This window comes from Acanthopagrus latus, chromosome 23, assembly GCF_904848185.1.
Source record: "Acanthopagrus latus isolate v.2019 chromosome 23, fAcaLat1.1, whole genome shotgun sequence".
NCBI lineage: Eukaryota > Metazoa > Chordata > Actinopteri > Spariformes > Sparidae > Acanthopagrus > Acanthopagrus latus.
The window spans coordinates 20,674,133-20,687,734 of NC_051061.1; the positions used below are offsets into that span (position 1 = coordinate 20,674,133).

The 13,602-nt window shown below is 41.0% G+C and overlaps 1 protein-coding gene across 2 annotated transcripts; it reads left to right on the forward strand.

The window, feature by feature from the left end:
• The first annotated feature begins 465 nt into the window (after positions 1-465).
• On the forward strand, positions 466-13,311 carry LOC119013848 (myosin heavy chain, fast skeletal muscle-like). 2 transcript variants are annotated; one of them, XM_037088731.1, is made up of 40 exons: positions 466-545; positions 654-876; positions 1,135-1,278; positions 1,414-1,570; positions 1,676-1,703; positions 1,792-1,909; positions 1,998-2,090; positions 2,179-2,242; positions 2,327-2,425; positions 2,518-2,621; positions 2,701-2,839; positions 3,019-3,137; positions 3,238-3,387; positions 3,475-3,645; positions 3,749-4,055; positions 4,537-4,613; positions 4,702-4,789; positions 4,878-4,995; positions 5,112-5,235; positions 5,326-5,462; positions 5,622-5,877; positions 5,984-6,226; positions 6,316-6,492; positions 6,663-6,808; positions 6,915-7,005; positions 7,104-7,493; positions 7,583-7,709; positions 7,791-7,909; positions 8,089-8,285; positions 8,373-8,556; positions 9,653-9,818; positions 9,992-10,116; positions 10,247-10,555; positions 10,640-10,843; positions 10,936-11,061; positions 11,161-11,331; positions 12,576-12,680; positions 12,764-12,859; positions 12,965-13,096; positions 13,202-13,311. In XM_037088731.1, the coding sequence occupies exons 2-40, from the start codon at positions 673-675 to the stop codon at positions 13,217-13,219; spliced, it is 5,823 nt and encodes a 1,940-aa protein (XP_036944626.1). In that variant the 5' UTR covers positions 466-545; positions 654-672; the 3' UTR covers positions 13,220-13,311. The 2 variants fall into 2 exon arrangements, with proteins under 2 accessions (XP_036944626.1, XP_036944625.1); XM_037088730.1 differs by lacking the exon at positions 13,202-13,311 and having other exon boundaries at positions 12,965-13,117.
• Positions 13,312-13,602: the final 291 nt, after the last annotated feature.

Consider the following 13,602-nt stretch of genomic DNA (forward strand, 5'->3'; position numbering starts at 1 on the left):
ATTAGTCAGTGAAGTTTATGTGTTCCTAATTACTTTTGCTTATTGTCAATAATTGGTAGAGTTGCCTGGGTGGTAGTCTTGTTTAGACATTATTCCAAAACAATTTTCTTCATACTCCTATCACATTTAAGAACTAGGTCCCTGCAAAAGAAAAAAAAAACACAAAACATAATGTTTTAATTTGTACTTGCATCTAATACACACTACATTTCATCACATACGTACTGACAAATCATTAAGAGCAATAATATTTCTCTGTTAGTGAGGGCAGTTGAGGGGATGGAAGAGTATTTTAGTGGTTTAATGACTGACATTGACTTTAATGATTCAATTCATTGCAGTTTGAATATATTGTATCAGTCTATAAACATTCTGCCATCCGTACCCTCATCTGTTTTCTAATTAGCAAAATTTCCAAAGAAAACACTTGAAATTAGAAAAACAATCTGAAACAAGTTATTATACTCATGTCTAATCATGTGTTTAGAGGATCTCCCAACTCCACCAGAGACGCCAGCGCTCAGTTGTTTTCGGAACTAGCTGAGGTAAAAGATTTCACCATAAAAACTTTGAATCTCCATAATCAGCTGGGTAGAAGACCACAGCTATATCATGCTGATATGTTAACACTATTGTGGACTTCATCTTTTCAGTCTCCACTGAAGTGCCACCATGAGCACAGACGCAGAGATGGAGCAGTATGGCCCGGCGGCGGTCTACCTCCGGAAGCCAGAGAGGGAGAGGCTTGAGGCACAAACCATGCCTTTTGATGCCAAAACCGCCTATTTTGTGGCTGAGCCAACGGAGATGTACCTCAAGGGTAAACTTGTAAAGAATGAGGGTGGAAAAGCCACGGTGGAAACCGACTGTGGAAAGGTAAGTGATTTACTATTTTATCTTTTTTCAATAAAACTACTCAACCAATTTCCAATTTCTAAGACACCTTGTATATACAAGGATTGGATTTACATTTATTCAAAACAATATCTTAGTAAAACATTCAGTTAACTATTTGTTTCTCATTGTATTTTAGGCTCACACTGACACTGTGAACAACAATGTGATCCATGTGATGAACTTTTCTGTTTGAAATTATGTCTTAGTTAAATACATTATATTGTATTTGGTATTCAGACGATCACAGTAAAAGAGGAGGACATCCACCCCAGGAACCCTCCCAAGTATGACAAAATTGAGGACATGGCCATGATGACCCACCTCAATGAGCCCTGCGTGTTGTATAACCTCAAAGAGCGTTATGCATCATGGATGATCTACGTGAGTTTCTACACTACGCTAATTTAATGTAATAAAATAATAATATGTAAATATATACAGAGTATGTGTATCAACATGGAAATCAAACAACATTTGAACAAAATCACACTATGTTTATTCTTTTTACTCTTTCAGACCTACTCTGGGTTGTTTTGCGTTGTGGTGAATCCATATAAGTGGCTTCCTGTGTATGATACTACATGTGTACAAGCATACAGAGGCAAGAAGAGGATTGAGGCTCCACCCCACATCTTCTCCATCTCTGACAATGGCTATCAGTTCATGCTCACTGGTAAGATAAAAATATTGGTACTGGACTCTAAACACACAAAGGTAATATCTTCCATTGATATTTAGTGAAAGAAACTCATGTCAAGGATTTATGTTTGTGTCTCAGATCGTGAGAACCAGTCTGTCCTGATTACGTGAGTATGAAACACACAATCTTCCTATAACTTTATTAATTTGATGATAATGAAGCAAAATCTTGATAATATGTCTCATGTACCCCAGTGGAGAATCCGGTGCTGGAAAGACTGTCAACACCAAGCGTGTCATCCAGTACTTTGCAACAATTGCAGCTATTGGAGCTAAGAAGTCTGACGCACAACAGCAAACGAGCAAAATTAAGGTGAAATTGGTTTTGTCAAATGAAAGTGTTTGTCAGAGGAAAGTTAATTTGACTGTATAGCTCACATAATTAAAATCTTCTGTTGCAGGGCTCTCTTGAGGACCAGATTGTTGCAGCCAACCCTCTGCTGGAGGCTTATGGTAATGCCAAGACTGTGAGGAATGACAACTCCTCTCGTTTTGTAAGTACTGGAGAAAATATCTTGAGACTTTTTTCGTTCCTACATTCAAAAGAAAAAAAATGATGATATTAATGTTCTGGCTGTCTAGGGTAAATTTATCAGGATCCACTTTGGCACTACTGGCAAGCTGGCTTCAGCTGATATTGAAACATGTGAGTTTCAACCATCATATTAGTCAATACCAATTTAAATTATGATGGCTCTGATAATTAGCAATTTAAATGTCTTCTTCTTAGATCTGCTGGAGAAGTCTCGTGTCACCTTCCAGTTGTCTGCTGAGAGGAGCTACCATATCTTCTACCAGCTGATGACTGGCCACAAGCCTGAGCTCTTGGGTATGTTACTACCCAAATTTTAAATAAGACTTTAAACAATATCAGAAAAAAAATATCAAACAATATTATGTAATTCTCCTGTCCTCATCTAGAGGCTCTTCTGATCACCACCAACCCCTATGACTACCCAATGATCAGTCAGGGTGAAATCACTGTGAAAAGCATCGATGATGTGGAGGAGTTCATTGCAACAGATGTAAAACAACAATTTAAAGAGATAGTATACAGGAGAAAATGTTTAACATACCAGTAACTTTGCTTAATCTACACTGCAGACTGCTATTGACATCTTGGGCTTCAACGCTGAAGAAAAAATGGGCATCTACAAGCTGACTGGAGCTGTGGTTCATCATGGTGGCATGAAATTCAAGCAGAAGCAGCGTGAGGAGCAGGCTGAACCAGATGGCAATGAGGGTAATTTCTGAAATAATACACTCTTATCATGCAAGATTCCTGGTGTGTAAGATACTACACAAGTCAGTGTACATTTATAATTCCATGAGGGATGGGTCATGATAATGACCAAACATGAAAACAAAGTATTCTTTCATTAATTTGTTCTTTTACCTTTTTTTTTTTTTTTTCACAATCAGAGGCTGATAAAATCGCCTACCTCCTGGGCCTGAACTCAGCTGATATGCTGAAAGCTCTGTGCTACCCAAGAGTCAAGGTCGGCAATGAGATGGTGACCAAAGGTCAGACCGTCCCACAGGTAAAAAGACGGAATTTGGGTGTTTGGAAAGGGAAATGTTTACATTTTCAAATAGAAAACTCACCCTCATAAATCCCCACACTTCAATTCTTATATTTAGGTCAACAATTCTGTCAGCGCTCTGTGCAAATCCATCTATGAGAAAATGTTCTTGTGGATGGTCATCCGTATCAATGAGATGCTGGACACAAAGCAGGCAAGACAGTTCTTCATTGGAGTGTTGGATATCGCTGGATTTGAGATCTTTGATGTAAGTTTTAGAAAATCAACCCTTCTGAAAAATTCACGAGTTCAAATGTATTTTAGCATAAAACTCAATGGTTTTCTATAACTACAGTTCAACAGCTTGGAGCAGCTCTGCATCAACTTCACCAATGAAAAACTGCAACAGTTCTTCAACCACACAATGTTTGTCCTGGAGCAAGAGGAGTACAAGAAGGAGGGTATTGTTTGGGAGTTCATTGACTTCGGTATGGACTTGGCTGCCTGCATTGAGCTTATCGAGAAGGTAACATATCACTTTTTTTTAAATAAGTCAGATTTAAGTTCAAGTACAAATTTGCTTTCTCAGGTATTTTTTTTTCTTACCATGAAATGTAAATTCTTCTCAGCCAATGGGCATCTTCTCCATCCTTGAAGAGGAGTGCATGTTCCCCAAGGCCTCTGACACAACTTTCAAGAACAAGCTGCATGATCAGCATCTTGGCAAAACCAAGGCCTTTGAGAAGCCAAAGCCTGGAAAGGGCAAGGCTGAAGCTCACTTCGCCCTGGTTCACTATGCTGGCACAGTTGAATACAATATCAATGGCTGGCTGGACAAGAACAAGGACCCCCTGAACGATTCAGTTGTTCAGCTCTACCAGAAATCGTCCAATAAACTGCTGGCGTTACTATATGCAGCCATGCCTGGAGCTGATGGTAAGACAGAAAAGTGAGAAGAGTGTTTAGAAACTCTGTCCCCTGTACAGATGTGTTATCCTTCTATTTTCTACTGTGTCAGATAGAGAGCATTGTTGCCATCTCTTTTCATAGCAATTAGCTGCATACTGAAAAGTGTAGTTTGGAAAGCTGCAGGCAGTGCAGTGACTTTGTAGTGAAAAATCAGTGTCTGTTTCAATTGAGTTGGACCACCTTAAGAAACTGGTAACTTCTCTGTGGTAATATATTCTTTAAGGTACATTTTTAAAACTGAAATCAACATTCCAGAGACAAAAGGTTACTGCTGTGGAATCCAATGCCAGTAATAACATTCAGTATTTTGCAAAACAGAGGCTGCTGGTTGAAACTGAATTGAAAAATACACATTCAACATGGAACAAAACTTAAACAACTTACTGCAGTGTATAATTATTATTACTATTTGGCACCATTAATAAAAATGTCATGTTTTGCAAAATAGAGGGTGCTGGTGGTGGCGGCAAGAAGGGAGGCAAGAAGAAGGGTGGTTCCTTCCAGACTGTATCTGCTCTTTTCAGGGTATGTATTTTTTCGTATTTTTTGATAACTTTTAACAATCTCATATTAAAATGTTGATGAGCTATAATTTTGTGATGCTCACCCACAGGAGAACTTGGGCAAGTTAATGACCAACTTGAGGAGCACCCACCCTCACTTTGTCCGCTGTCTGATTCCCAATGAAACAAAGACCCCAGGTAAGAAGCACATAACCCAGATTTGTGCAATGTATGTGCCATGGTCATGTAAAGAAATGTTTTGATACAGTGAGTTTGTAATGTGCAGGTCTTATGGAGAACTTCTTGGTCATCCACCAGCTGAGGTGTAATGGTGTGCTGGAGGGCATCAGAATCTGCAGAAAGGGCTTCCCAAGCAGAATCCTCTACGGTGACTTCAAGCAGAGGTGACTGTAGTTTTCAATATAAGCAAGTCAAGTTGATTTCCATAGAGGTATTAGGATGGTAAACACCAAGAAAAAAAGAAGGAAGAAAAAAGGAACAAAAACATTTTCTCTTGTAGATACAAAGTATTGAATGCCAGTGTCATCCCTGATGGACAGTTCATTGACAACAAGAAAGCTTCAGAGAAGCTGCTGGGCTCCATTGATGTGGACCATACTCAGTACAAGTTTGGACACACAAAGGTTCATCCTCAACAACAGGACTAACACATTTACTTGTGTGGTTGTCCTATCATATCACTGACTACTATTTTGCCCCACTTGACAACATAGGTATTCTTCAAAGCTGGTCTGCTGGGTACCCTGGAGGAGATGAGAGATGAGAAACTGGCTGAGCTGGTGACCATGACTCAGGCTCTCTGCAGAGGATATGTCATGAGGAAAGAGTTTGTTAAGATGATGGAGAGGAGGTAGGATTATTTTACTGTACCATAAACTGTCTTTTCCAATTATGTAGTTGATATATATATATATATATATATATATATATATATTTAAATTGTTAGACTTAGAAGTTCTGTAAAATAATGTTTCAGAAGAAGTGACACTTTCTATGTCTAATTTTCCAGGGAAGCCATCTACTCAATTCAGTACAACATCCGTTCATTCATGAATGTTAAGAACTGGCCATGGATGAATCTCTACTTCAAGGTCAAGCCTCTCCTGAAGAGTGCTGAGACTGAGAAGGAGCTGCAGCAGATGAAGGAGAACTATGATAAGATGAAAACAGACCTGGCTACTGCCCTGGCCAAGAAGAAGGAACTGGAGGAGAAGATGGTTTCCCTGGTACAGGAGAAGAATGACCTGCAACTCCAAGTGGCTTCAGTGAGTAAAAAAACAAAGGAAGTATAATTCTGTTACATGTACACTATACCAGAGAATATATGAATCTTTTCTTCTATATGTATCCGATGTTCATTGTGTACAATAGGAAGTTGATAACCTCTCTGACGCTGAGGAAAGATGTGAAGGGCTCATTAAGAGCAAGATCCAACTCGAGGCCAAACTCAAAGAGACAACCGAGAGACTGGAGGATGAAGAGGAAATCAATGCTGAGCTGACTGCCAAGAAGAGGAAGCTGGAGGATGAATGCTCTGAGCTGAAGAAAGACATCGATGACTTGGAGCTCACTTTGGCTAAAGTGGAGAAGGAGAAACATGCCACAGAAAACAAGGTTTGGATTATTTTAAACCCACATTCATTTAAACACAGACCATTTGAATATAATGTGATGGAAATAATGTACTTTTCACATCATTTCAGGTGAAAAACCTGACAGAGGAGATGGCATCTCAAGATGAGTCTATTGCCAAGTTAACCAAGGAGAAGAAAGCCCTCCAAGAGAGCCACCAGCAAACACTTGATGATCTCCAGGCAGAGGAAGACAAAGTCAACACTCTGACCAAAGCCAAGACAAAGCTGGAACAGCAAGTGGACGATGTGAGAAAACAATTGTTTCAATTGTGTGTTTCTACTGTCAAGTAGCTACTTCTTTAATTGCTTTAATGATACATATTCAAAATAATGTATAATGTAACTCATGTTTCTTTGTATTGACACACTGTCATTTGAATACCTCAACTCATTTATCATTAACTGTCGTGTGATAGCTCGAGGGGTCACTGGAGCAAGAGAAGAAGCTCCGCATGGACCTTGAGAGAGCCAAGAGGAAGCTTGAAGGAGATCTGAAACTAGCCCAGGAATCCATCATGGATCTGGAGAATGACAAACAGCAATCTGATGAGAAAATCAAGAAGTAAGTTTTTTTGATTTAGGTTACTAATCTTTTTCTCAGCATCTCATTACATTCCAACAACAGTACAAACTGTGACAGTGAAAGCTTTTATTTGTATCCCATCAAGGAAAGACTTTGAAACCAGCCAGCTCCTCAGCAAGATTGAGGATGAACAATCTCTCGGTGCTCAGCTTCAGAAGAAGATCAAGGAGCTCCAGGTGAGGAGTATACAATGTTATATGCATCCAAATCAAACTCAATATATCAAAAAAACACATTATATTCAAATCAATAAACCTTCTTTCATCAAATCTAGGCTCGTATTGAGGAGCTGGAGGAAGAGATTGAGGCAGAGAGGGCTGCTCGGGCTAAGGTTGAGAAGCAGAGGGCTGACCTCTCCAGGGAGCTTGAGGAGATCAGTGAGAGGCTCGAGGAGGCTGGTGGAGCAACAGCTGCTCAGATTGAGATGAGCAAGAAGCGTGAAGCTGAGTTCCAGAAATTGCGCCGGGATCTTGAAGAGTCAACCCTGCAGCATGAAGCAACCGCATCAGCTCTCCGCAAGAAGCAGGCAGACAGTGTTGCAGAGCTGGGAGAGCAGATCGACAACCTCCAGCGTGTCAAGCAGAAGCTGGAGAAGGAGAAGAGCGAGTACAAGATGGAGATTGATGACCTCTCCAGCAACATGGAGGCTGTTGCTAAAGCTAAGGTGAGTCGTTTGTTTAAAGATGAGGTATTTGCCTTTCGTTATGCTTAGAAACATGAACTCTAACATACATCATGTTTTGTTGTTTATAGGGTAACTTGGAAAAAATGTGCAGAACTCTTGAGGACCAGTTCAGTGAGCTCAAAGCCAAAAATGATGAGAATGTTCGCCAGCTGAACGACATTAATGGACAAAAGGCAAGACTGCAGACAGAGAATGGTGAGTGTAATGGAATAGAAATTACTGGAAGTTATTAATAAGAATTTTAATAAAAAATCTCATTCACACATATTCACGCAGGTGAGTTCTCCCGCCAGCTTGAAGAGAAGGAAGCTCTTGTTTCCCAGCTGACCAGAGGAAAACAGGCCTTCACTCAACAGATTGAGGAGCTGAAGAGACACGTTGAGGAGGAAGTCAAGGTTAACAAGTTTACATGTATTTTCTTTTTGAAATGTAGTCATTCATAATATGTACCATAATACTGTAGTAAGATTTACTAGATCATATCTAAATCAAAACTAAATGGCTACATCAAAAAGATTAAACTCTAAAAAAAAAAAAAAAAGGTATGATACTAATGTGTTGTCGTGTTCAACAGGCCAAGAATGCCCTGGCCCATGCAGTTCAGTCAGCCCGCCATGACTGTGATCTGCTCAGAGAGCAGTTTGAGGAGGAGCAGGAGGCCAAAGCTGAGCTACAGAGAGGAATGTCCAAGGCCAACAGTGAGGTGGCTCAATGGAGAACCAAATATGAGACTGATGCTATCCAGCGCACTGAGGAGCTGGAGGAGTCCAAGTATATGATCCTTTCTACTTTTTCATATATAAATAAAATGTTGCTGTCTTTGTTCACTTAAGATCAAATAATTCCTCTTCACTACAGGAAAAAGCTTGCCCAGCGCTTGCAGGATGCTGAGGAATCCATTGAGGCTGTGAACTCCAAGTGCGCCTCCTTGGAGAAGACCAAGCAGAGGCTGCAGGGTGAGGTGGAGGACCTCATGATTGACGTTGAGAGAGCCAATGCTCTGGCTGCCAACCTTGACAAGAAGCAGAGGAACTTTGATAAGGTAAATGGTTAAACTGCTATAACACGGCTGATTGCATTACGGCGCCGTGCCGGATCTCCGGCGCACCGGCGTGACTGCGGAAAAATAAAAATAAAAATAAAAAATAAAAAATAAATCGGGTTTGCCCAGAGATCTAACAGACAGTTGTCTGGATCTAACAGAGGCGCAACTTTCACTCAATCACACTGACGATAGGTCTACTAGCCAATCAGAAATACGGTGGGGGCGGGCTTTGGTCAAACAAGTTGATCCAGAGAGCAGTCGGCAGTGTTGCCAACTTGACGACTTTCTCGCAAGATTTGGCGACTTTTCAGTCCTTCTCAGCGACCTTATTTCTAAAAAGCGACTAGCGACAAATTTAGCGAGAAATATATTACATTGTAATTCACATGCTGGTCAGAGCCATTTCAGTCCACGGCTCCACTGCAGCGGCTCCGGGGTCTCTCCCGTCCCCTCTCATGCGGGTGCGCAGGCGGCAGGCCAGTGTGTGGGGGCTGTCTGGGGCAGGCAGGAGCGGACACCGCCGCCGATCCCTCTGTGGATGTGAGACCGGATAGCTGCCGATTACTCTGTTTTTATCTGTTCATTCTCTGACTTCTTACTCTTCCGCGGTTCCACTGGCACTTTACCAGTGATAACTTTAAGCTGCCGAGTCAAGATCACGTTTGATCTTCTCTCTCACCCTTTCTCCAGATTAGGATGTTTCTCTATCTTGTAAAAGTGTACATAGTTCGTTTGATCTTCTCCCTCCCTTTACTGTTTTTACTTCAAATATATTTGTCCCTGTAGTGAATTCGTGATTAGTTGGTAAAGATTTCTCTATCAACCTTTTGTATGGCTTAGAATAATCTCCCCCTCACTGCAACAGACAAAAGTATATATGCAAATAAGTCTGGGGTTACGTCATCAACATGTAAATACAGCATGACGTCTCCTGGTGACACCCCCCCCTCCCCCCCCAGCATGGAAAAAAGTTGAGGCTCAGGATTTTTTTTGGTATCACCCCTGTAATCAACACCAGTTTTGTAGCGAGAAACAAGTACCTTAATTAATGAATAGTCATTGAATTTATTTATTTTGACCTATACAATTCTAGGTCCTTGCAGAATGGAAACAGAAGTATGAGGAGGGCCAGGCAGAGCTGGAGGGAGCTCAGAAGGAGGCTCGTTCTCTCAGCACTGAACTGTTCAAGATGAAGAACTCTTATGAGGAGGCTCTGGATCATCTGGAGACCATGAAGAGAGAGAACAAGAACCTGCAGCGTATGTCAATCTGACTGTATATAATGTAATGGTCATTGTGATTGCAAGGGTTCTTCCTAGATTTCTACTAGTGTAGTCTATGAGCATTATTTGGTTGTAAAAGCACTGACACATTTTCCAAATTTAATCTGTACATACAGTTCTGACTACATTTGACTTTGGTTGTTCTACAGAGGAGATCTCAGACCTGACTGAACAGATTGGTGAGACTGGTAAGAGTATCCATGAGTTGGAGAAAGCCAAGAAGACTGTAGAGACTGAGAAGTCTGAAATTCAAACAGCACTGGAGGAAGCTGAGGTAAAATCTTAATGACATTAATGAACTACTATGATAAAATACATGGTTGAAATTTGACCATGTATTCATTTTCAGTTTATTTGTGCCAAAAATAACTTAATACCTTTTGTTGTGTTTGTGACTTTTCAAGGGCACACTGGAACATGAGGAGGCCAAAATTCTCCGTGTCCAGCTTGAGCTCAACCAGATCAAAGGTGAAGTTGACAGGAAGCTGTCAGAGAAGGATGAGGAGATGGAGCAGATCAAGAGGAACAGCCAGAGAGTGATTGACTCCATGCAGAGCACTCTTGATTCTGAGGTCAGGAGCAGGAATGATGCCCTGAGAGTCAAGAAGAAGATGGAGGGAGACCTGAATGAGATGGAGATTCAGCTGAGCCATGCCAACAGGCAGGCTGCTGAGTCTCAGAAACAACTGAGGAATGTCCAGGGACAACTCAAGGTAAGATTTGTCTCATAAGTAAATGTCATTTTGTTTTTTTAATCAAAGGAAAATTACATATTATTTATCTCTTTGAAATGTCAGGATGCCCAACTGCACCTTGATGATGCTGTGAGAGGACAGGAAGACATGAAGGAGCAGGTTGCCATGGTGGAGCGCAGAAATGGCCTGATGTTGGCTGAGATCGAGGAGCTGAGAGCCGCTCTGGACCAGACAGAGAGAGGACGCAAAGTGGCTGAACAGGAGCTGGTTGATGCTAGTGAGCGTGTTGGACTGCTTCACTCTCAGGTGTGTTTTTCATGAATTTGCAAGAATTTTATCCAATCAAAAGATGTGAGACACATACCACTTAACTCTGTCTATTCATGTACAATGATCAGAATACCAGTCTTATGAACACCAAGAAGAAGCTGGAGGCTGACCTCGTCCAGGTTCAAGGTGAAGTGGATGATGCTGTTCAGGAATCAAGAAATGCTGACGAGAAAGCCAAGAAGGCTATTACTGATGTGAGTTAACACCTTCAAAAACTGGTCTGCTTGTATGTATTCAATTAATGGTGAGTTTTTTCTGAATAAACTGCAATTGGAGACTTTTTATCATCTCAGGCTGCCATGATGGCCGAGGAGCTGAAGAAGGAGCAGGACACCAGTGCTCACCTGGAGAGGATGAAGAAGAACCTGGAGGTCACAGTCAAGGACCTCCAGCACCGTCTGGATGAGGCTGAGAACCTCGCCATGAAGGGTGGCAAGAAGCAGCTCCAGAAACTGGAGGCCAGGGTATGAACTTTGTTAAAATAATTCTGCGATAATTTTCTCAGGTTGGGGTAAAAGGGATGTCTAGGAAAGGGAAAGGTGGACCCAAACGCAGTAAACTTGGGAGGCAAAGATAGGGAGAACAAAAGGCGAGCTTTAATAAGGCCGTTACAAAAAAAAACCAATAGCAGACAAAATCAGGGCAAAAAAGCAAAGTAACAACTTAAAGGGCAAGACAAAGTGGCAACAGAAAACAGCCAGACAAAGTACAAACCAAAAATTCAAAGTTCAACTTAAACATGGGAAAATCAAAAATCAAAACATACCAAAACGGGACAGAAGCATGAACAGGATCAGGAGCAAGGATCAGGAGCATGGAACAAGGGTAATCCAAAGACAAAATACAGCAGACAGAAACAATGACCGGACAAAGAGTGAGGGGAAACACAGAGACTACATACACAGACACTAATGACATGACGAGGCACAGGTGAGGAGAGAGGAGGAAGGAAGCCAGGTGAGATAATGAGGGGGAGGAGCACAGAGGAACAGACCAGGAGGGAACAAGACAACAGACAGAGGGAGCCAGAGGGGAGAACATAGGAGAAACTTAAAGGACACATGAGGGCATGGAAAAATCAAGACATGAGACACAAGACATGGAAAAACAAAACACAGAACACAAGACAAAAAAAAGACATGAATCAAAACCCAAAAACCAGAAACGAGAAACAAGGAACAACACAAACAGGAGTCATGACAAATTTAGAACTGGAGGAAGGAGATCAGAGTCAACTCAAAGTTAAACAAGGTTTTAATCTTGTACAAGAGGAGCATTCACAGAGCAACATGCAGGTCTGTTACAAAGTGAAGACTCAATGTCTGAGGAGAAAAGCATGGTATTTATCTGTCTCTGTGGGCGTGTTTTCACTGTGTTGATTACTAATTTATTCCCTCCTGCACTTAACGAAGTAATTAACAGAGAAGGAAGTGTTAACCCTTAGTGATTATTCAATACCTTACATAGGTCATAAAACAACCTAAACCGAGGTCACAGACCACAGGTTACAGGTCATGTTAAACATTTATATTGAACAAGATTTCACTTCACCTCTCTCTTCATGAAATACAAAATCTCCATCACAAACTATATATAAAAATTAATAATAGGTTGTTTTTGGAGGCACATCACTTTTATTATGCCTTTTATTATTTCAACTAAAATATTTGCATGGAAGACTGATATGTTATTTATCGTCACATGACAGGTACGTGAGCTGGAGAGTGAAGTTGAGGCCGAGCAGAGACGTGGAGCTGATGCTGTAAAAGGAGTTCGCAAATATGAGAGGAGAGTGAAGGAGCTGACATACCAGGTAAGCTGTACTGAAAAACTCCCCTAAACTCTAATTTATTTTCTATTCTTCTTCACATACTGTGTAATCTTGTATCTGTACAGACTGAGGAGGACAAGAAGAATGTGAACAGACTTCAGGATCTGGTGGACAAGCTGCAGCTTAAAGTGAAGTCTTACAAGAGACAGGCTGAGGAGGCTGTAAGTCAAATACATAATGTGGCACATCATTGACAGCTGATTTAATAATAACATCACTATTAACTGTCTTGTAACTATACCAACATACCTCTAAACACTTAACAGGAGGAGCAGGCCAACACCCACATGTCCAGGCTCAGGAAGGTTCAGCATGAGTTTGAGGAAGCTCAGGAGCGCGCTGACATCGCTGAGTCCCAGGTCAACAAGCTGAGAGTCAAGAGCCGTGATGCTGGAAAGGTATGTTTGTTATCAAAATAATTTGATGCTGTGAACTTTCACTGATGACAGTGTGGATCAATATCACTTCCACATGATAATAGATTTTCATCCCTCTTTTTTTAGTCTGATTCTGCAGAGTAAGGGTCATCATCCTTTAGTCCTTCAACAGAGTTCATAAAATATGAACCATGGATGGGATTTCTTTACAATAAAGACGATACCTTTCATCATTATCCTGAATCCTGTCACTTCCTTTCTTCAATAATTCATTTGGTTGACCATAAAAATCAAGCCAAAACTAAGTAGAGCAATTAGCCTTGTAATGTCGTATGGTAGAGTATTTGGAGAACGGTGCTGCTCAACAAGCAATCAGCGTTTTCAGTATGGGAAAAGAATAATAGTTCTTTTACGGCAATAAGACGGCGAGGTCAGATGGTCTTTGAGACACTGAAATGCCCTCTGACTCTCTTCCACCAAAACACAGCTCCTTTTCTTTTCAGAGCATTAAGAGGCTCTGTAATTGT

Coding starts and splice junctions, on each gene's coding strand:
- LOC119013848 (XM_037088730.1), top strand. CDS start 673: ATGAGCACAGACGCAGAGATGGAGCAGTATGGCCCGGCGGCGGTCTAC. Junction 4,790..4,877: donor CAATGAAACAAAGACCCCAG/GTAAGAAGCACA, acceptor TGTAATGTGCAG/GTCTTATGGAGAACTTCTTG. Junction 11,332..12,575: donor TCCAGAAACTGGAGGCCAGG/GTATGAACTTTG, acceptor GTCACATGACAG/GTACGTGAGCTGGAGAGTGA.